Source organism: Chiloscyllium punctatum, chromosome 40 (genome assembly GCF_047496795.1).
Source record: "Chiloscyllium punctatum isolate Juve2018m chromosome 40, sChiPun1.3, whole genome shotgun sequence".
Lineage (NCBI taxonomy): Eukaryota > Metazoa > Chordata > Chondrichthyes > Orectolobiformes > Hemiscylliidae > Chiloscyllium > Chiloscyllium punctatum.
Genome location: NC_092778.1, coordinates 65160367 through 65182904, shown reverse-complemented (window position 1 = coordinate 65182904; position 22538 = coordinate 65160367). Strand labels below are relative to the sequence as shown.

At 40.9% G+C, this 22538-nt stretch overlaps 1 protein-coding gene across 1 annotated transcript in view; it reads right to left on the bottom strand.

Moving 5' to 3' along the window:
• Positions 1–222: 222 nt before the first annotated feature.
• nde1 (nudE neurodevelopment protein 1) overlaps positions 223–22538 on the bottom strand; it is a 43452-nt gene continuing 21136 nt past the window's right edge. Inside the window, exons 4-9 of the mRNA XM_072560157.1 lie at positions 21568–21716; positions 19289–19425; positions 19001–19174; positions 15015–15097; positions 4794–4948; positions 223–3405 (exon numbers count right to left, since the gene is read on the bottom strand). Coding sequence (XP_072416258.1) covers positions 3321–3405; positions 4794–4948; positions 15015–15097; positions 19001–19174; positions 19289–19425; positions 21568–21716 — 783 coding nt within the window. The 3' untranslated portion in view covers positions 223–3320. The remainder of the gene's footprint in view (positions 3406–4793; positions 4949–15014; positions 15098–19000; positions 19175–19288; positions 19426–21567; positions 21717–22538) is intronic.

Below are 22538 nucleotides of genomic sequence, written 5' to 3'. Positions count from 1 at the left end.
CTGCCCCCCGCATAGAGCCAAGTCGCCAAAAATTAGAGTCTGGTTGAGACCAGAAATTGAATCTGAAACTTAATCTTTTAGGTTTAGTGTCTTCATACACAAGATCAAGAGAGTTGAAATGTCCAAGTTATGTTGAGATATGAACATTAGATCACAGCTGTAAATTATTGAAGAAACCCAAATAACATTGTATCAGAACTGGAATGATGCAAACGTCAAATAAACAGGGAATGATCATTTTATTTCAGTTCAGAGAAACACACAGAATACAGAGATTATATTTCTGGATATGGCAACATTTTGTAGAAGCAGAGACCCAAATCTGGAATAGTACACAGTAAGTTAATTCCTACCTGCAATTTCACAATGTATGAAATGTGATACTCCAGGCAGGGTTATGATGGGTAAATCACAGACTGTCATTAAAAGGCATGAAAACATTTGTACTTCCCCTTCTTTATCTCCCAGCAACCATATTCACTTCTGCTTCCTGTTGCCAAGTCAAATAATATGTATATTTGAAGCATGTCTACACCTTTGTTTATTGCAAACAAAAAACTCCATTGCCACCAAACAACCCTTATAATTACCCTGCAGCATGTCACCTTGTGATGCTTTAGTATGTGTCAAATGAGGAGCATCAATCACAAGATCTGGCCTGGAAAATGGAAACATTCTAGCAGCGATGGATGCTGGGATTAAGGCACCATGCAGCAGTGCGGAGTCGTCAAAACACAGACACTAGGCACAAAACAAGAACTGGAAATGCTCCATTCTCCAACATGGAGATTTATCAATAAAAAGTGTAAATAAACAACAGAATCCATAACGGAGACAAAATATTAGTACATTCTGCATGGAGTCAAAATAAAATTAACAGAGGTACCATCAATCTCGTCACTTGTTCAAAGGAAGCACAGCCCAACCTCCAAGTCCCTACAAGAGACAGTGTCTGGCCCTTTCAGAATGGGTGGTCTTATGTAAACCAGCTTGCAGTGGGCAAATATACAAAGAGCACTATTTGGGGAAGAGAACTGCCTGGCGGATTTCCTCCAATTATTATGCAATTCCAGATTATAACATGGTGATCCTAAATGCACCCTTGTTATTTGGTTAATCAACTTATCTGACCAGAAAAAAAAACTGCCTCTTTCTATCAGGCAGTGTCTTTATCCCAGTAATGGATGCAAACAGACTTTCCCAGGGTTACACCCTTGATTGTGCTGCGAGATAATGTGCACCAGCTATTTACTTGTTCACCGGTGCTAAGATTACACTGAATGGCTCTTTCATTACCCAGAGAATAAACCAGACAAATTAATGTCCATCAGCAGCTAGTTTGATTACTCTTCTTGAGGATTAAGTTCTTAAATTAACCAGTTTCTCAGGGATCACACCTAGTTCCACCACAGAATCCAAACAGGCTCTGCCATAATCAAAAGGCACTAATGATCTTTAAGGCACTATTCAGTCATTCTTTTCTTCATCTACTTAACACTTCTACAAAATCATTCTCAGCTCAAATATACCAAAGAACTTCATAACTATCCCATGTGACAAATTAAACTGGTACTCAAAGTGCTCTTACCAGTTCTAAACCTTACCTACTCCAACTGACTGAAGTCAACTGATCTGCTGCACTCTCTTATGCATTACTTTTTAGAAAACATAAAACAAGATGAGTTTCTCTTGGCATCCACATGAAAATTCTTCAGTGAATTCTACTTTCAATTTTTGAACCAATGTCTCCAGTTATAAGCAGTAACAGATGTACCAGAACAGAACAATGCACTGATAAGTATCAGTGCAGAGTTGCATTATACCTCACTTATGAAAGTGTTCGCACAATGTTCATCAATCATGGCATCTCAGCTGCAAGCTGGACCTAGTAATGTAGCAATCACTTCATTATCCTTCTATTCCAAGGGATTTTTGTTTGGTTCACAAAGTCCTTTTGCGAAACAAAAAAGTACTCTTGTTCAGCTTATATCATAAAAGGATTGCATTTAAATGTTGTAACATTTAAGAGTACATATAAAAGCGGTTTTTACATAAAGCAGCATTAAACATAGGAATAATTTTGGAAACAGTTAGGCATTTAAAGCAATGGAACAAACTTGGACTTTAAGATGTGACAAAATGGATGAACATATAACAGAGTAAATATTTACAAAGGTAAAAACAGAAGTATTGACTATTACGCTTCCAAAAGCATGCAGAAAATAATTCAAATTGTTATAGAAAGGCATGTGGACTATACTACATATACAGAAGTAAAAAAGTAGCATATGTGAAACATGCAACTTCTCAAATTATAAACATAATTTGAACCCTCAGCCAAAAAGGGCCCAAAACAAGACAGAACAGGTACATTATTGTATCCAAAGGTTCTTGATACACAATTCTAGTCATATGGTGCTTGGGAAAAGTAAACTGGCTAAATGTTACACACTATCAAGGTCACCAATTCAAGGCTGACAATGATTAAATAATAAAACGCAACAGAACTTTCAGTAGCTACAAATTGATGTGGAGCTACCTATACTTTACCCCACCATTTTACAATGTCCCAGTAGGGGCTACAATGGTGGATCAAACATGAATTAATGAACTCAATAATTTCAATAGAAAACAAAATACCAAGAGGCCAAATCTCATGACCAATTAATAAAAAGCCAACTAAGTGAGCTCTAATTGGGCAAAGTTCAATTTTCAAGAAAATCATTTTCTTAAAATGGTTATTCTTCCCAATTAACCAGTTTCCCTGTGACTCTGCTAAAATTGTAATTATGAAACACAGCTCAAAACTCTAAATGTGCAAAACGGAGGCCAAAAGCTCCATTGTTAATTACCAATTTCCAATGATCTGATTACAAGTTCCCCCTCTTAATGAGCTCTCCATCCCACTTCTCTAGCGGAATGGTGCTTCTAAATATAGTTTACAATGTGGGCCAAGTACCTTCAATATGAAAGAAAAATCTACTTTTAGCTTTCATTAGAAAAACTAATCTTCAACTTGCACTAGCAAAAAAAAAATACAGAAAAAAAAATCAAACTTTTCACTAACATGACCGCTGAATGTTAAAGAGCTTGGTTTAAAAAAATATCCATTTAAAAACATTTCTTTTAAAAATTACCATGGCTCAAAGCAAGATTTTGACTACACCCTATGGTGATGCGCTTGCTTGTGAACAGACCTTTGAGGCAAGTGTCCCAAACTCCAGCCTTTTGGCTAACCTGGAAATACAACAAAAATCAAAAACAAATTTGGAAGAGATAGTGTGTCATTTGAGACAGTGCATATACCGCTTACACGTATTTTATGCTTGAGGTGAACAGACGACCTTGGACCTACAGTTCCCAAAACTGTCTGCCAGAGAAGATTTCCTCGCCTTATGTTGGGATCTGTTGATTGAGAAATTAATCAGTATAATTAGTCAACAACTCCATTCTTGGTCACACCTTGGTAAAACTGGACTGTTCTTGATTTTTTTCAGCCTAATAATTCCTATGCTGCATTCGTGTTGTGAACACATTAAAACACATCCAGAATTTAACATCACGGTTGAACGGTATTATTGGGATATTTCACACTGAGTAGATATTCATTTTTTAAAAAAAATCATCCTTATTCCTCCACACACTTGCATTGCTAATTCCTCTTGTGCTATTCAGCCTTGATGACTCAATCCTGAACACATACCACGTAGTAAAAGGCACCTAGGACCCAATCTCTGGATTTATATCAGACGTGAAACTTAGACCCAAATAACCTTTCGCAGACTCCTTATTTGATAATCATCTTTTCTTTGTACCTCTGAAGACACTAATTAATTCAAATTGTTAGCGAGTTTTAAGAAGATTTGTAGCTCAGGTTGAGATCTGGGTGTAGGTTTGCTCGCTGAGCTGGAAGGTTCATGTTCAGACGTTTCGTCACCATACTAGGTAACATCTTCAGTAAGCCTCCGGACGAAGCTGATATTTCCTGCTTTCTATTTATGTCTGGGTTTCTTTGGGTTGGTGGTATCATTTCCTGTGGTGATATCATTTTCTATGGTGATGTCATTTCCTGTTTTTTTTCTCAGAGGATGGTAAATGGGGTCCAAGCTAATATGCTTGTTGATAGAGTTCCGGTTGGAATACCATGCTTCTAGGAATTCTCGTGTGTGTCTTTGTTTGGCTTGTCCTAGGATGGATGTGTTGTCCCAATCGAAGTGATGTCCTTCCTCATCTGTACCCACAAACGACATGACCCTGTCTCACTACATACATTTGAGGAAGGACACTACATTGACAAGGACAACACACCCATCCTAGGACAAGCCAAACAAAGACACGCACGAGAATTCCAAGAAGCATGGCATTCCAACTGGAACTCTATCAACATATGGACTTGGACCCAATTTACCACCCCCTGAGAAAAAGAACAAGAAATGACATCACCACAGGAAATGACATTACCGACTCCAAGAAACCCAAACATATAAATAGAAAGCAGTTATCATCAGCAATGCTTTGCCCGGAGACTCTGAAGATGGTACCTAGTATGGTGATGTAACATATGAACATGAACCTTCCAGCTCAACAAGCAAGCCTACATCCAGAATACAAATTGTTTTTGTTTTATATGAGGGATTGGGCATCTTACAAATACCTTTTAAACATGGGATGGAGCACTAATTCATTCAAGCTACAAATCAATATATTCAACTTTAACAGGATACAAACGCAGTTCAGTTATGGTAATTGCATTTCAAAATATTTCAAGTCTGTTTAATCATCATGTTACTAACCCTTTGTCATATTGGGGTAGATTGGCATTGGACACCCTGTTATCATTGCTGTCTTTTATTGCACAGTTTCCATTCGGAGTGGATGGCAAAGTTGCACGATTTGGAGATTGATCCCAAACAAAATTCCTACAAGATGCAAGCTTGGACTCCAGAGCCTGTAAAGATACAAAGTGCAAAATGTATTAACGTTTACCCCATAAACAGTTCCGCACTCCAAATACGATACAAGCAACATCGAGCTAAGCACTCTACTCATGCCATTGCTGTTCCACATATACATCCTACAAATCAAGCATTGGCTTTGTTTATAATTGTAACTAGGAGCAGCTCATTCTGCCTCTACCGTCAACTCCACCACTTGACAAATTCATGGCTGATCTGATACCCCTCCTGCCTACCACTACAAACTCTCCCTCTTGTCAATCAAGAATCTAACTCCCACTTCAAAATATTTACTGACCCCATCTCCTCCATATGAGGACAATGTCTCACAGACCAAAAAAATCCGAAGGAAAAAATTCTCAACTTCATCTCAAGTGGGAAACATCAGATTTTTAAACAGTTTCCAGTCTCTCCCTCAAAGGAAAACATCCCTCAGCATCCACACTGTCAACTTCCTTTAGGGATTTTAAAAAGAATACCTTGCATTTCTCGAAACTCCAACGGACACAGGTCCAAACTTCTTGCACAATAAATCATTTCCACTCAATAATAGTCAAGTGAACTTTCTGAACTTATTATATCCTTTCAACTGTACAAGTGTAGCAAAGCATTCTGACTTTCATATTCCAAGCCCCTTGTAATAAATGATAACATTCCACTTGACTTCCTAAGCACTTGCTGCACCTACATAATAACTTAATTCCTTATTTAATTCTTGGAAGGTGGGTGTCTCTGACTAGTCCAGCATTTATTGCCGATCTCTAATTGCCCAGAGGGCGGTTAAGAGTCAAACTCATTGCTGTGGGTCTGGAGTCACATGTAGGCCAGACCAGGCCAGGATGGCAGTTTCCTTTCCTGAAGGACAGCAATGAACCAGATGGGTTATTTTATTAAAATCTGTAACTTTTCTCGTTCCAGATTTTATTGAATTCACAATTGCACCATCTGCCACTGGTAGGATTTGAACCCAGGCCCCAGAACAACAGCCTCAGGCTCTGGTTTACTAGCCCAACAACACTAACAGTATGCCGCAGTTTTGCAATCTCTCCCTATCTGAATAACATATAGCTTCCCTGTTCTTTCTGCCATGTTCACATTTTTCTCGGTTGTACTCCAGCTGCCAATTTTTTGCCCACTCACTTCATCTATGTCCTTTGTAGCCTCTTTGTCCTCTTCACTTTTCTATTTTCTATTTTGCGGTGCCAAATTTAGCAATTCGAAAATTTGGTTCCTTCATTCAAGGCATTTATATAGATAATGACTAGTTGAGGCCCCAGCATGAAGAGAGACATCTCATTGGTTAAAGGTTACCACTCTGAAAATCATCCATTTCTCCTTGTGTTCTATCCATGACAACACCCTTTCCCTACTCCACTTCATGAGCTAATTCATGTTATAATCCTTGGTAAGGCACCTTGCCAAATGCCTTCTCGAAATCCAAGTACATTATGTCTACAGGATACTCTTTATCCATGAACTCTAGTCAAACACAATTTCCCTTTCACACACTATATTGACTCTTCCTAACTGCATCAAGACTTTCTAAAATGCTCTGCTACAACCTACTGAATAGGACATCCAAGCAAGCTTCAGACTCAACATTGGAATTCATACTACAGCATGAAGCTCTGTACTCACCCACTGAACAGTCGAGAAAAAAAAAAATCACTGCATTGAAGAGGGAGCGATTTTTTAAAAATAGCACCGGTCATTATTCCTACCAAACAAGCTCAGAGGGATCAAGGCTGAAGGTGCAATCTTGTTTCTTAAGAGTTAATGTGGATATGTATTATTAAAAAACGATGAGTCTCTATCACATCTTTCTTTTCCCCTCAAACATACTTTTTGCACATGATTTAAATCTAAATTTATACTCTTGGTAATAGATTCTTGGATCGGATTGGTTGAAGAGCCATGCTTTTGTGCGTGTGCTGCAGTTTCTCTGCAGAGGGAGCAGTTTTGGATCTGACATCAACCACAAGTACCTGCTGAATAAACAGACTGCGCTGTCTCCGGCCAGCTGTAAACATCACGATGAGACAGCACTGCTCCTTCGTCACTCATCACAATCTGAGCCACAGAGTCAGACGTAATAATGACTCGTGACAAGTCATCTTCTCAAATAATACCACAGGTTGTCCAATACTGGGAAAAGAGAGAGTTTTTCCAACGTTCACATTATCAAATTTAAAACCAAAGAGACTCAGTTCCTGAGTCGTATCACTGCAAACGTGTCTGATTTTAAACTGTGGCTTTCTGTCATTTTGTTGTTTTTTTTCTGCAGAGATTACAGCCTAATGTGGCGCCGGTAAAAGCTTAACTGGTCATGATAGCTACTGTACATTAGCACAGAGTCCTAGAGGCCTACAGCACAGAAACAGACTCTTCAGACCAACTTGTCGAGGCCGACCAGATATCCTAAATTAATCAAGCCCCATTTGCTGGCATTAGGCCCATATCCCTCTAAACGTTTCCTATTCATATACCCATCCAAATGCTTTTTAAACGTTGTTATTGTACCAGTCTCCACCACTTCCCCTGGCAGCTCATACCAAATACGCACCACCCTCTGCATGAAAACATTGTCACTCAGATCGTTTTTGAATCTTTGCCCTCTCACCTTAAACCTACGCCCTCTAGTTTTAGACTCCCCCCACCTAGGGGAAATGACCTTGTCTATTTACCCTATCCATGCCCTTCATGATTTCATAAACCTCTGTAAGGTCACCCCATAGTCTCTAACGCTCCAAGGAAAACAACCCCAGCCTCTTTAGTCTCTCCCCATAGTTCAAGCCCTCCAACCCCGGCAACATCCTTGTAATCCTTTCTGAATCTCTCAAGTTTAATAATTTTTTTCCTATGGGACGGAGACCAGAATTGAATGCAGTATTCCAAAAGAGGTCTAACCAATACCCTCTGCAGCCTCAACATGATGTCACAACTCCTGTACTCAATGCACTGACCAATAAAGGAAAGTATACCAAACGCCTTCTTCACTATCCTATCTACCTGCAACTCCACTTTCAGGGAGCTATGAACCTGCACTCCAAGGTCTCTTTGTTCAGCAACACTCCCTAGGACTTTACCATTAAGTGTGTAAGTGCTGCCCTGACTTGCCTTTTCAAAATGCACCTCACATTTATTTAACTCAAACTCCATCTGCCACTCTTCGGCCTATTGGCCCATCTGATATGCGTACCCTTGTAAGCAGAGATAACCACCTTCGCTGTCCACTACATCTCCAATTTTGGCATCATCTGCTAACTCGCCACCCCATACCTCCTACCAAAACAACAGCACTTTAAAACAAGAGGGACAGCAGGTACCACAAGGGAGGTAAACAAACCAAAGAGCAGCAACTGATTGCCTGCTCTGTTCAGCTACAAGTATCTCTGGACATCGAAGCTCAATCTAATAAGCACATCTGAAAATGAGTGAGAATAGCCAAGCCCAGTTAAGTGTAACAGCCAAGTATATCACTACCCATCCATAGATACATAGCAATAAAAATTAAATAAGTAACATCCGACATCAAAAGTGTTACATGGAGAACAAAATGAAATGTATTTTATCTCAAATTGAAGTGATTGCAATACTGAGGATTAAAATAATTTCAACCAAATGATATGGCCCATCAGCACTTTCAAAGCAACAAGAGATGTGTAATGAATACATTCAGATGGGTCAGTTAAACAACGTGCCTAAAATAAGAAGAAATTCCATCCAAACTTCAACCACAACGACCAGTAAAATTAAGAGAAAATACATACGAGTATTTAGGGAAATTCTTCACTTCAGCTCAGGTTCAAACATAAACTAAAAAGGACTGAGGAGGTCCAGTTCTTATAGAGAACAGAGTGAAATCCAGTCTCATTTCATTCGGAGCACTAGCTGGAGGATACACCAAAACAACAGCAAATCGCTCAGAAACAGGAATGATCACTGTCCATCTGGTGAGATCGCTGCCAGAAATCTGGTGGCTGCCAGAAAAGTGACCACTTATACCAGTCTCTGAAAATCTATCGCCAACAGATCCAGACCCAAGGAGACCCTGAGTGCAGAGCTCCAAGAACATCAGACAGTAATCATACTGTATCTGCTTAAACTGAACACAATTGTGATTGCCATTCTCCATTCATTTGCCAGGGCGATGCCTTGGCCAGTCAAGTCAACCTGCCTGGTTTCAAACATAAAACGTGGCAGTTAACAGCCATTGTTAACTGCTGCTTTCTCTGTAACAAAGCCCCCAGAGTCCACCTTGCCAACCAACCAGTGCTTGGTTCACATATGGTATTCTTCCCAAATCTTGCAAATTGTTCTATTGAGTGCAAGATAAGAAACAAAACTATTCTGTTTATGGCAAACCTACCTTCACTGGTCAATATACACACTGGCATACCTGCCACAATTTCGCACTGTAAGACTGGCCATATCAGCAATTTCAATTACAGCCTGAGCCATTTGGATGCTGGGCAAATTTAACACGAAAATCGGGTACATTAAAGTCAACCTGCAGGATAACAGCAACCCCAATGACAGCATGTCTTGCTAGATCACACAAACCCATGAACATCTTAAGGCGGCCCCTTTGGATTCCAATTACCATTCTACTTCAGACGGTCTTCCAATGGTTTGAACAAAGTATGAAGTTACTGTCTCTCACTGCGACTATGCAGGAGCAACACAAGTGGCAAACACCACAAACAGATTGCTGCAATCAAGCCGAAAAGGCATGTGCCCATCACAAAGGGTCTGAATTTCAGTGCTGGGGTAATGGCAGGTATAGAGGCCACACATTGTTCTGCCAGTCTTTGCTTAGCGTACAGCAGATCCTTTGGGGTGTTGGTACATGCATGATATGACCACACCCAAGCTGCGTACACTCAAGGCTTATACCAGTGTGCAAAAGTTGTTGTGATTTCATAACTGGACAACAACTGCTGGATAATGCTGTGTGCGTGACAAATTACTCCAATAATCAATTTATCATGGTCAGCTGAGCTTGCAGTGCAGTGTACTTATGAGCACTAGAAGCTTTATACTTTCATACACAGGTCCTAATTCTTTGCAGACAGAAAGAACATGTACATGAACTGTATCTGTTTTAATTCCACAATCTACTGGCTCATGCTTCAGAACAATGCCCTGAGCAGAACTGATCTCTCGGATTAAAATTTTCAACCTTGGCAGTTAACTGTCAATCATCTTTTAACTACTGCATTATCCATGCCAATGCCTCTACCAACTTGCTAACTGATCAGCACACTACTCAAAATAATGTTGTTTTTTCCCTTTAAATTAGTACTTTTACAAATGATCCTGATGACAGCAAAATGAAAAGCTACGCTGAAATGCATTAGATAATTTGAGTGCTGGAAAAAGATGCAAGTTAAACATATCTCCATATTAACACTCTGCTGCATTCTGTCCATCCGGAAAGTCATGAAAGTGCTAACACTTGCAAACTGAGCATTTGTCTTTCACTTGATACACGTGTTATGGCTTGATGTAGCTAATGTCCCAGGGACAGCCAAAAGGATTACCCTACATATGCTTTGAAGCAGGAAAAGCATCAAGGGTCTGCAGTCAGAGTTTCAAGAACTTGATTAAGTTCGAGAGCTGGACCTTGAAGGTACTGAGAGGAATCCAGAAATCAGGCACTAGTGAGGAACCCGACTTAACATTGCTGCTGTCATCATGCGACTGTGGGAAACCTGAAGAAAGGATGAAGAAGGATTCTAAATGTTGGAGGCTGGACGGACTGGGACAAGATGTACAGCTACACCTTAGCAGCTGGTATCAATGTCCTTAAGGGGAGGTTTTAAACTAATTTAGCAACTAGAGGAGCGCCCAATAATTAGGAGGAACAGAGAAACAAACCACACTGAAATCCTAAAATCACCCAGAAATGGCAAAAAATACAACACAAGCTGTGCATGTGCTCCAATATACAGAAAGCACAGAGACACTGCCACAAGGGGTTATAACGGAATGGCAATAACTAAGTTGAGAATTTAACATCCCCCACTACACATTGTCTTCAGGAAAGATGAGGGCAGGGCCATACAGAACAGAACAGAAAGAGGGAGGAACAATTACTTTAGGGTTGCGGGCAGGAGCTATGTAGTTGAAATTAAGAGATCAATTACATCTCAGGTGAATATCAAAGACCAAATACTAGTAAGGCTAGAAGAAGTAACCACATCAAACAGGAGTGGGGTGGGGGCAACAGGGAGCGGGAACATTCTTAAAATCAGTATAATTTCAGCTTCTGGTTAGTGAAGTAAGAGGTGTTCTACACTTTTTTTTCAGCATGGAGTGCACGTGAGAAATAAAGGGATCACATCATCAGATCGGGAGTGAAATAAAATGCAAGGAATAATAAAGTGCCAAACACTCTACTGGATGAGAGCTGATTGATTTTGGAAGAGCAATTGTGTTCAGGAAACCAACAGGAAGAGAGGGAATAGTTCAGGAATAGACTTAACACATTCTCAAAACAAAAGGTAAAGGTAAAACTTCAGTTCCTGATGACTAAAAAGTATCAGATTATAATAATATTAAAAAGGCTGTTGATAATGTTGATTAATAACTGTGCAGAAGAAAACTGAATACTAAAGCACAGAAGAAGAAAATAAGACAAGGAAAAAGCAAGAATACATTGAGCTGAGGTACCAAATGAGAAGTTAGCATTTGCTTTCACAATGTTAGAAGCTGTTGTTTTAGAGGGAGGAGGTAGTAAATAGAATGGTAGGGTAAAACAATAAAGGGTCTGCAGATTCAAAGTGGATAAGCGATCATCCAGTCAAGTTGGGATGTATCCGAGTTGACCACCCTCACCCCCATCCTCCTCCCCCAACCCCATCCACACCATGGAGGGACTTGAGAACTGAAGAAAATGAGAGAGATAAATCTGTCAACTGCTCAGTGCTGGGAAAACTATGAAATTAATCTCGGACAAAAGTAATTAGCACCTGAAAATACCATTAGTAAATAAATGACAACACATTTATTACAAGGGAAATCTTGTTTGACCGAGTTCTTTACAATGGAATAAAGGAGGGCATGGGATGCACATATGGACTTAGAAAGGTACTTAATAAAACATACCACATTAAACTAGTTAGTATAATTGAATCCTATTTGATTGGAAAGGGCAGTGATAATGAAATTCACAGAATCATTAAAAAGGTAAAGTCGCCACAGTCCCAGAGGGGGAAAATCAGATTTGTACTGAAATTAAATCAGAACAGAGCTGCTAGAATCATGTAAACTCTCATTATAAAAGCTGGTCTAAAACACAGGGCGCAAATTGTCTACTCAAAACGAAAACCAATCTTCAAATATGAATATTTACTGTCATCCAGGCACATTACTGGAGGAGGAAACAATTAATTTGCATACAAAGACCTTAATTTCAATCACATTACTGACAACACAAAGCAACAAGTCAAAGACTTAATTCTGCTCTGAGCAATGTCAGAACACTAAAATAATGGAAGCTTTATCGTTAAGCTACTTTCAAAGAACAAACTAACGAAAAAAAGAGAAATAGTTGCACATTAAATTGCCTGGGTTTATGGTCCCACTGCCTGAATTCCAAAATAGACCAATGTTACTGGTACCTGCATGTTGAAACAGTAGATGTAATGTTGTGGAGGTGAAAACTCCCAAAGGCTATGGAAAGATGGCAAGTGGGACAGGAAAACAGTTGAGGTAGGAGTAGCACATGGGTTTTATTTGGGGGTGGGGGGGGGGGGGGGGGGAGTGGAAGGGAGGAGATTATTCCTGTAGTTAGTTAACTAGCCAGAAACAAGAAGGATAAAAACCTGCTCCAACTTTTCTTGGATACCTATTCAGGCAAATTGATCAGACCCTGAGGAAAACTTAAACTCTGACACAGAGGTGGGTATTTCCTTGAAAATTTCCACGCGTAGCATAATTATCAATGAGAAGTTTAGGCTTCCCAGGCAGTTGGTGTATCCAGCTGCGAAGTGAAGAGATCCCACAGCACATCTTTCCACGTACAAACTGGGCCAATGAGGAAGAATGCTCAGTCTTGCTCTCTGATCTCTTGCATTCTTGTGGTTTATTGACGCTAATTTTATGGGCCATTAGGGTACGGTTACTTAAGAAAGAAACAGCTCGTGACAAGACTCTTGTGGCACAGTGGTAGTGTGCCTACCTCTGGAACAGAAGACTTGCATTCAAGCCTCACCTGCTCAGACAGTGCCTAATAATATTTCCAGGTTGATTAGAAAATATCCAGCAACCAGTGATGACTGGAGCAGTGAAATAAGCCAATTAATAAAAGCAAGATCAATAAGTCTTTGTCAAGTAGCAGAATATTCGCAGAAAAACAATATTAGCAAGTTGTCACAGAACATTGGCATACAAATTATTACATGATAACAATTTATTAAATTTTAAAAATACTGTACACAAGTTCTATAAATTTACAACTTACCCAAAAAATACTTTCATAATTTACAAAACACCCACAAAAAGAAAACCACAATCAGAAAAGCAATGAATCAAAGCTGAATATAAACATTGTACTTGTGACAAGATACAAGTCCAGCCTATCACAAAATGCAGAGTGAAGCCTTTGAGCTGTTGTGTGGTTACTACTTTGCTTCAAGATAAACATCAAATATCATTTGAATTTCAGGTAAGTTTTTATAGAAGGATAAAGCAAGTCCTTTTCAGACAACATAAAATATCAAAACTTCAAGCAAGGATATTGCAATTTATCAAGATATCATATTTGATTATCAAAACCATAACTGTTTAATGGGATATTCTCATCTTAATATAACAATCAGTACTTAGTATTTGGATCAGGTGGTGAAATAAATCTAGACTAGTATACACAGCAATTTTTCAAGAGTCTACACTCAGGTAAGGCGAGATCCTCCAGTCTGAACTAATCAGTTCCAGTGATTATCCACTTACTTTGAGAACACAATTGTCCCCTTTGAAATTGCAGTGCCAAGAAGAGGGATAAAAAAAACAAAACGAGTGACTTTTTTTCATGGGATAATACAAGGTGACAATGTGCTTGGCCATGACAAAGAGTGTTCGGTCAATAGAAAGGCCAAACAACATGTGTGGATATTATACTAGGGGGGAAAACAGAAACTGCATTCTTCAGGGGAAAAAAGCATTGCAAATAATACAAACAGCCCAAATGGTATCTGCAGGAAACTATAGGGTAAGACCCACTGAGGCAGCTGTGCAACTTAGGTCACTCAGCCTTTGTCCATTCACACAGTTGCCCTATAGGAGTGGCTGAAAAATCTTCACTTGAAACAAATTGCATGGAGTAGAGCGACAACAGGAAAAACAAAATAAGTGGAAGTATGCACACACAGTTTTTTGTCTCCAGTTTAAAAAAAAAGTGCCCCAAAGAACAACCCTAACGATAGTCCTGATCTCAATTGCTACCAAACCCTGACACTAAATAACCCACAAGCAACTTGACATAGACTTCAGTCAGTGCCTGGAAAATAAGAAATGCCTCCTGAATTTCACATGAATCAAACACATTAAAAACAAAGGTAAAGCATTAACCCCTTTGTAAGTATCAAGTTTACTGAATTGGGTCAGCCAATTCTCTCAAAACGTTCCTGGCTAATCCAGCTAGATTGAGGTAAGTTTTCCTTATCATTTACCACATTATAAAAAAGGGAGAAATAAGTGATAAGCAAGTAATGGACCTTACAGCAATAAAAGCACTGCAGGAAAATGCTGAATTCTGGTGATAAGATTGTGATGTGAAACTAGTAGGCACTTGATAATTTTTTTTAAACCTAAAAAAGGTGCTTTCCTCTGGTCAGTTCCCAAGCAAATATAAAACAACTTGCAAACATGCCTCAGTGCTTCAGATTTCAGGAATAATTTAAACAGTAGTGAAAGTCTGATTTTATTCAGTGTAGAATTCTCTGAAAGAGCTAATTTCTGTGCAATTCAACGATAAAACTTGTTGAGGCCAGGAATGAGCATGAGGGGGCTTAGAAACTCACAGAACACTGCACTCAAAAATGCTGCAATCCTTACCCCAACTTTCCTAAGCAAGTCTCCCACTATGTTAAGTGCAGATATCCTGGCTGATGGAGTCAGAGGGCTGCCAGTGTAACCATCTGGAAACAAACAAAATTGAAAAATAATTAATTCCACTCAAGACCAGCTAATATTTGCATCCAAGTAAAACAAAACATTGGAGTGAAAAAAATCAGTCACAGAGCAATGCAATGTGCTTGGAAACAGGTCAATATGTTCACATTGAAGAAGTAGGCCATTTGACCAATTAAGCACATCCTTCCATCATACCCCACATTTCCCCATTAATGCAGTGATCTCCAGCATTGAGAAATCACACCTCAGTCAGAATCAGGTCAGGTGACAGTGGGGAGTGATGTTTGAATATCTTCTTCACGAGTAGTTCTTGTGGTGCAGTGGTAGTGCCCATTCCTTTGCGCCAGGAGATCTGGGCTCAAGTCCCACCTACTCAAAGGATGTGCAATAATATCTCTGAACAGCTTGATTTTTCTTGGTGCTGACAGACCCAACAAGGTAAAAACAATAATGGGGTAAAAACAATAACGGGGCAAAAACAATGACTGCAGATGCTGGAAACCAGATTCTGGATTAGTGGTGCTGGAAGAGCACAGCATTTCAGGCAGCATCCAAGGAGCAGCAAAATCGACGTTTCGGGCAAAAGCCCTTCATCAGGAATAAAGGCAGTGAGCCTGAAGCGTGGAGAGATAAGCTAGAGGAGGGTGGGGGTGGGGAGAGAGTAGCATAGAGTACAATGGGTGAGTGGGGGTGGGGATGAAGGTGATAGGTCAGGGAGGAGAGGGTGGAGTGGATAGGTGGAAAAGGAGATAGGCAGGTAGGACAAGTCCGGACAAGTCATGGGGACAGTGCTGAGCTGGAAGTTTGAAACTAGGATGAGGTGGGGGAAAGGGGAAATGAGGAAGCTGTTGAAGTCCACATTGATTCCCTGGGGTTGAAGTGTTCCAAGGTGGAAGATGAGGCATTCTTCCTCCAGGCGTCTGGTGGTGAGGGAGCGGCGGTGAAGGAGGCCCAGGACCTCCATGTCCTCGGCAGAGTGGGAGGGGGAGTTGAAACGTTGGGCCACGGGGCGGTTTGGTTGATTGGTGCGGGTGTCTCTGAGATGTTCCCTAAAGCACTCTGCTAGGAGGCGCCCAGTTTCCCCAATGTAGAGGAGACCACATCGGGAGCAACGGATACAATAAATGATATTAGTGGATGTGCAGGTAAAACTTTGATGGATGTGGAAGGCTCCTTTAGGGCCTTGGATAGAGGTGAGGGAGGGGGTGTGGGCGCAGGTTTTACAGTTCCTGCGGTGATGTAATTACGGAAGATCAACTGTTCTACGTAGCCAACAAAGAGACAGGCATAGCTGGGGCCCATACGTGTGCCCATGGCTACCCCTTTGGTCTGGAGGAAGTGGGAGGATTCAAAGGAGAAATTGTTAAGGGTGAGGACCAGCTCGGCCAAACGAAAGAGTGTCGGTGGAAGGGTACTGTTGGGGACGTCTGGAGAGGAAAAAAAACGGAGGGCTTGGAGGCCCTGGTCATGGCGGATGGAGGTGTAGAGGGATTAGATATCCATGGTGAAGATGAGGCATTGGGGGCCGGGGAAACTGAAGTCTTGGAGGAGGTGGAGGGCATGGGTGGTATCTCGAACGTATGTAGGGAGTTTCTGGACTAGGGGGGATAGACCCCACCACCAGGGATATATTTCCCTCCCCACCTTCCGCAAAGACCGTTCCCTCCATGACTACCTGGTCAGGTCCACACACCCCTACGACCCACCCTCCCATCCTGGCACTTTCCCCTGCCACTTTCCCCTGCCACCACAGGAACTGTAAAACCTGCGCCCACACCTCCTCCCTCACCTCTATCCAAGGCCCTAAAGGAGCCTTCCACATCCATCAAAGTTTTACCTGCACATCCACTAATATCATTTATTGTATCCGTTGCTCCCGATGTGGTCTCCTCTACATTGGGGAGACTGGGCGCCTCCGAGCAGAGCGCTTTAGGGAACATTGCAACTCCCCCTCCCACTCTGCTGAGGACATGGAGGTCCTGGGCCTCCTTCACCGCTGCTCCCTCACCACCAGACGCCTGGAGGAAGAACGTCTCATCTTCCGCCTCGGAACACTTCAACCCCAGGGCATCAATGTGGACTTCAACAGCTTCCTCATTTTCCCTTCCCCCACCTCATCCTAATTTCAAACTTCCAGCTCAGCACTGTCCCCTTGACTTGTCCAACCTGCCCAGCTCCTTTTCCACCTATCCACTCCACCCTCTCCTCCCTGACCTATCACCTTCATCTCCTCCCCCACCCATTGTACTCTATGCTACTCTCTCCCTACCCCCACCCTCCTCTAGCTTATCTCTCCACGCTTCAGACTCACTGCCTTTTGCCCTGATGAAGGGCTTTTGCCCGAAACGTCGATTTTGCTGCTCCTTGGATGCTGCCTGAAATGCTGTGCTCTTCCAGCACCACTAATCCAGACCCAACAACAATTGCAATCAGAAACTAGGCAATAAAGTTAAAAAAAACATGGATTCTTATCTTACTTTTCGCAAATTATGTTCTTCCCTGAATTGCTTACTTTTTAAAAATAGTTCAGGTCCATTTTTTTTTAATCCTAACTTAATCATTTTAAAATCTGCCTTAAGTCGCACTGCCGAGGAAAACAGGATGAAAGCTCACTTCATCCTGGTCATAACTGTTACTGATTGACCTAAACATCCTTGGTCCCTAAAGATCCCAACACTCTATATTATGGGTTTTCAGCTTCCAACTATGCAGCATGTTTAACAGAATCAAAAAGCAAATTTTCTCCCTGTGCACAATCACTAATTCCATTGCCTCAATTCAAGTTATTGTGCACTATTGGGTTGATCAGGGTCACTCAGTGCTACAGTAATTGTATATACAAATTGGTCTTTCTCATGAGCAACTACCCTTCAAAAGGTTTGTCCTTCTGCTTGTTAATCAAGGCTAGTTCTGTTGTGAATGTGAGGGATTTTCACACTGAGAAATGAAACACTTCCCAGTGTAGGTACCTGGGTTCAGTATTAAGCACAGACAACTTTGGTTTAAAGATGATTCTTCTTAGCCCACTGTGCCTTATCCCCAAGCTGCCAAGCACTTGCCCATCTCCCTCTCATTGCTCCTTCCACTGCACCAACCCACAGCCCAACTACACTCAGCTTGTGCTCCTCTGAACAATTGCAAATTGGTGCCAAATTAGTGGCACTTTATAATTTGGGTCCGTGGTAATGGCTCATTGGTCTAGGGGTGTGATTCTCGCTCAGGGTCTTATATGTTGTAGACATGCAAGAGGTCCTGGGACCAAATCCCAGACGTCTTTTCAAAGCAAAAGAGGGGCTCTCTTGCGGTACAATGATAATGCCCCTGCCCCTGGACTGAGAGGCCTAGGTTAAAGTCCCACCTGCTCTAAGGGTGTGCAATAATATCTCTGAACAGGTTGATTTGAAAAATAAGTATAATACAGGCCCAACAGCTCTTGTGGCATAGAGGTAATGTCTCTATCTCTGAGCCAGGAGGCCTAGACTCAAGTCCCACCTGCTCCAGAGTTGTGTAATAACATGACTAACAGGTTTATTAAAAAGTTCTTTCATACAGACTCATTCCTATCAAAAGGTGCAATGCCCTTCAGAGGATCAGTATAGACTAGATGGGCCTGAATAGGCTCTGCCTGCTCTGTAGAGATTCTGTAAAACCCTGTGGGATTGGAATTCAGGTTTGAAAAGCCAGTATCTGCCTTCTGTGCGATCCAGTTCAGCTGCCCCAACCCACTAAATCAATCTTCGAGTGATCAGATTTGCATCCCTCAAATGAATTTATTCCCATTTCTAGGGTCAGTCATGTTTCTGTAGACTGATTTTGCATGAAGTTTCCACAAAGGCAGACAATATCGGAAAACTCCAAAACACTTTAAAATATAATTGTAGACACTGTTTGATAACATGGTACCTTACCTTTGGTAAACATGGCAGGTGTGGAGAACCCACTGCTGGGTCCTTTACAGATCAGTGGGGTCAAAGGCATTGGCGTGGATGTTGGGGCTGTTGCATTTTCAGAATCTGAAGAATTGCTTGTGGGTTTCCTGATTGAATCTGGCTTTTGCTGTACAGCCAACTCTTGTCTCAGATCTGAAAGCAAACGTCAATTTTTTTGGGGTATTAATGATTGAAAAAAAATAAACTTTGCAAACATTTAACTGTACATCCACAGCAGCTTTTCTAAAAAAAAAATGCAATGCTAACCTCTTGCTTCATCTTTCAGTCTCTGTACAGACACCAAAAGATTTTCTTTCTCATCAAGTTCACTCTCTAAGAAGGCATTCCTCTCAATTGCCTGGTTCAGTCGCTGCTCAAAATCCTCCAGGGACATAATAGTTGCTCTGTGCAAGAAACCAAAATCGCAGAGTAGAATCAAAAAGGGAGTAAGATACACATCACTGCAAGCAGAGATTTTTACTACAACACTCTAAAGAAGAAACGCTGTTTTGTTATAAATTTCCAATCTGAAGCTGTCCTTCACCAAAATGCCCTAGATTTATTTTTTTCAAAAATGCTTTGAAAATGTCAATTGCCACATTCATATTTCAAAAGGTGTGGATTATAAAATTAAGCTTCTAAAAGTTGCCAAGTATTGTAAACATGTGCGGCTGTGGCCAATACTCTCTAACCCAATGCCACTCTTCATCACTAAATGTAAACCAATTTAAAATTGAACTGCATGTTGAAAATTTGTAAACACTTTCATGAAAGTAGCAGTCAATATTTCATGACCGAAATATAGCCAGTTTGCAACAGACCACCATTGCTCAGTGCTTAAAAGCATGACAATTAAGTGTGGATCTTAACCAGCCAAGATCAGAACCAGAAACCAACTGAGTCACACATTCCATGATTCAAAAGTATTAAGCAAAGATTTTTGGCTCTTCGTCGTAACTTTCAAAACCAAGCGAGTCAGTTGCCAGATCTTTATTTTACAGCAAATATTAATACTGGTGTTTATTCTGTAGGAGTTCATGATGTAGGGGTAACAGGAACATGGATAGAAAACAGTACAAAGGAACCTCAATTATCTGATTGTCAATTATCCGAACAAGATCACACAGTCCCGATACTTGGCTAAACTGTGTTATCCGAAAATTCGATTATCTAAACAAAATACCCCCTTGCCTGTGTTGTTTGGATAATCGAGGTTCCTCTGTGTATATAGCAGGATGTGATGACTCAGCCACAACCGTCAAGTCTATATCCTTCCAACATACCCCACCAGCAGACAGAGTGTGGTGGGAAGGAAGTTGGATCCTCTACTAGCACTATCCATAGTTCCAGGCTACATGTATATCACAGCAACTCTGACTCAATATGAAATGTCACACCAACAGTAGGTATGTTTGACCCAGTTTGTTCATAACACTTATGTTGTGTAATGACATAACCTTTGCTTTTAGGGGCATTGGAACAGTAGGCCATTCAGGCAACCATTCTAAACAACCATGGTACAAACTGCTTCATACAAAAAAGCCCAAATTTATGTTTATCCATTACCCATAAAGTCCAAATCTCCTTCAAAAGTTTACTCCATTAAATTTAAACATTTTGATTGCTTGCTCTCTCTTCTCAATCATATTGAGGTCACGGTTTGCAAAATATTTCATCATGATCAGAACGTTAATCAATTCTAATTCTTTTCTCATTCACCAGCACTATAACAAGTACGGTCTGCTCCCTTGCCAGTTTTAAAACAGACAATTCCAGGAAGTTGTCCTGAATCAAGTAGAAAAATCATGGCTTTACTACTTGAGCTTTTTTTGCATCCGTGAAAATCACCCAACGTAGCTGGGTTATGTTACAAACTTCCTTAAACTCACCAGCCCCCACACAATTACATCACTACTGTCAAGAGACCAGCAAAAGAACTCCAGCCACACAGTCTTGTATCTCTTCCTGTTCCTTAGCTCGACTCACAATGTTTCCAGTGTCTAAGCATTCTTGTCATTCCTCCAGCTGTATATCATATCAACAGTTATCCATCCCTTTCATAGTCCTCTATGAAGTGATGTGGCTTGGAATGTTTAGCTCGCAATCTTGCCTAACATGAGACCAAGTCTCTTCTGGTTACACAGCATCTTTGAAGCAAAGCTGATGCCTCAATTCATTCATTGCCTGTGTGTGCATTTCTGTATGTACTACTTATTGGGTACATGGAATGGGCATTGTACATAAACATTTTATACAATGAACTAATAAAACAAAACTTTGTCATCTGACAAAGGAGTAGTGCTCCAAAGGCTTGTGATTTCAAATAAATCTGTTGGACTAGAACCTGGGGTCATGTAACTTCTGACCTTACATGCATTACAGGGTTAGTATGAGATGCTGGATCAGTTTAAGAGATCAGTTATGATCTTATGATCTAGCAGAAGAGGGCTCATGGGGCTGGTTGACCTGCTGCATTCCTCTCACAGCTGCTTGCTTTTGCTCACTGCATTGTACTGTACTATTGAAATTTCTAAGTAATACTATACCTTTTAGCACGTTCCAAGTCGTCATTTGCTTGTTCTAGTTCTCTGATATATTTCTGCAGCTGGTCTTTAATCGCTGTGGTCTCGGCAAGCTCATCCTGCAGCATAGTAATCCGTTTATAATTCTCGGAATGGTGCTCCTCTAACTTCTCCTGAAAATTCAATGTCACAATCAGGTTGAATTAGGAGTTGAACTGAAGATGGGTTTCACAGTATAGGCAGAGAGCAGATCCACTTCCAGCCTAAACATACAATTTCCACCGTCTTCCCTTTTGCAGAGATAGCAAGGATGCCGCAGGAAAACGTCACCAATATTCACCACCCAACCAAAAGGTAATCATTTGGATCAAGGTTCAGATAACTGCTTCCATGGGATCACACCCACAAACTAAGTGATGCAGCAACACAGTAACAATACTTAGTGCCATAAATCCACTGGATTGGAGCGAGAGTTGTACATTTTACAAACTTACAATATTTGCACGGGCACATTTGTGACATAATGGTGGCACCCCTACCTTGGGTTCAAGTTCCACCTGGTCCAGACAGAGATCATAACATCCCAAACAAACTAATTAAAATTAAATTAATATAACTGGCAAAAAGAAAGAGCAGTTACGAGGAGATAGTGAGGACTTTAGTTGATAAAGTGTGGCGCTAGCAAAAGCGCATCAGGTCAGGCAGCATCCGAGGAGCAGGAGAGTCAACGTATTGGGCAGGGTCCTGATGACTCTCCTGCTCCTCGGATGTTGCCTGACCTGCTGTGCTTTTTCCAGCGCCACACTTTTAAATAAAAGAGCAGTTGCTTGATCAAGCCTACCCCCACAGTGATGGCTGGAAAAGGGGGATGATCTTGCTTCAAACCTCATGATTTACCCAGCAGTTCATTAAGGACAGAGAAAAAACCTCAGAATCAACTTCTTCCTTCAATGATGAAGAGGTGACTTAACTTCAACCTGGTTTGCAAAACTTCT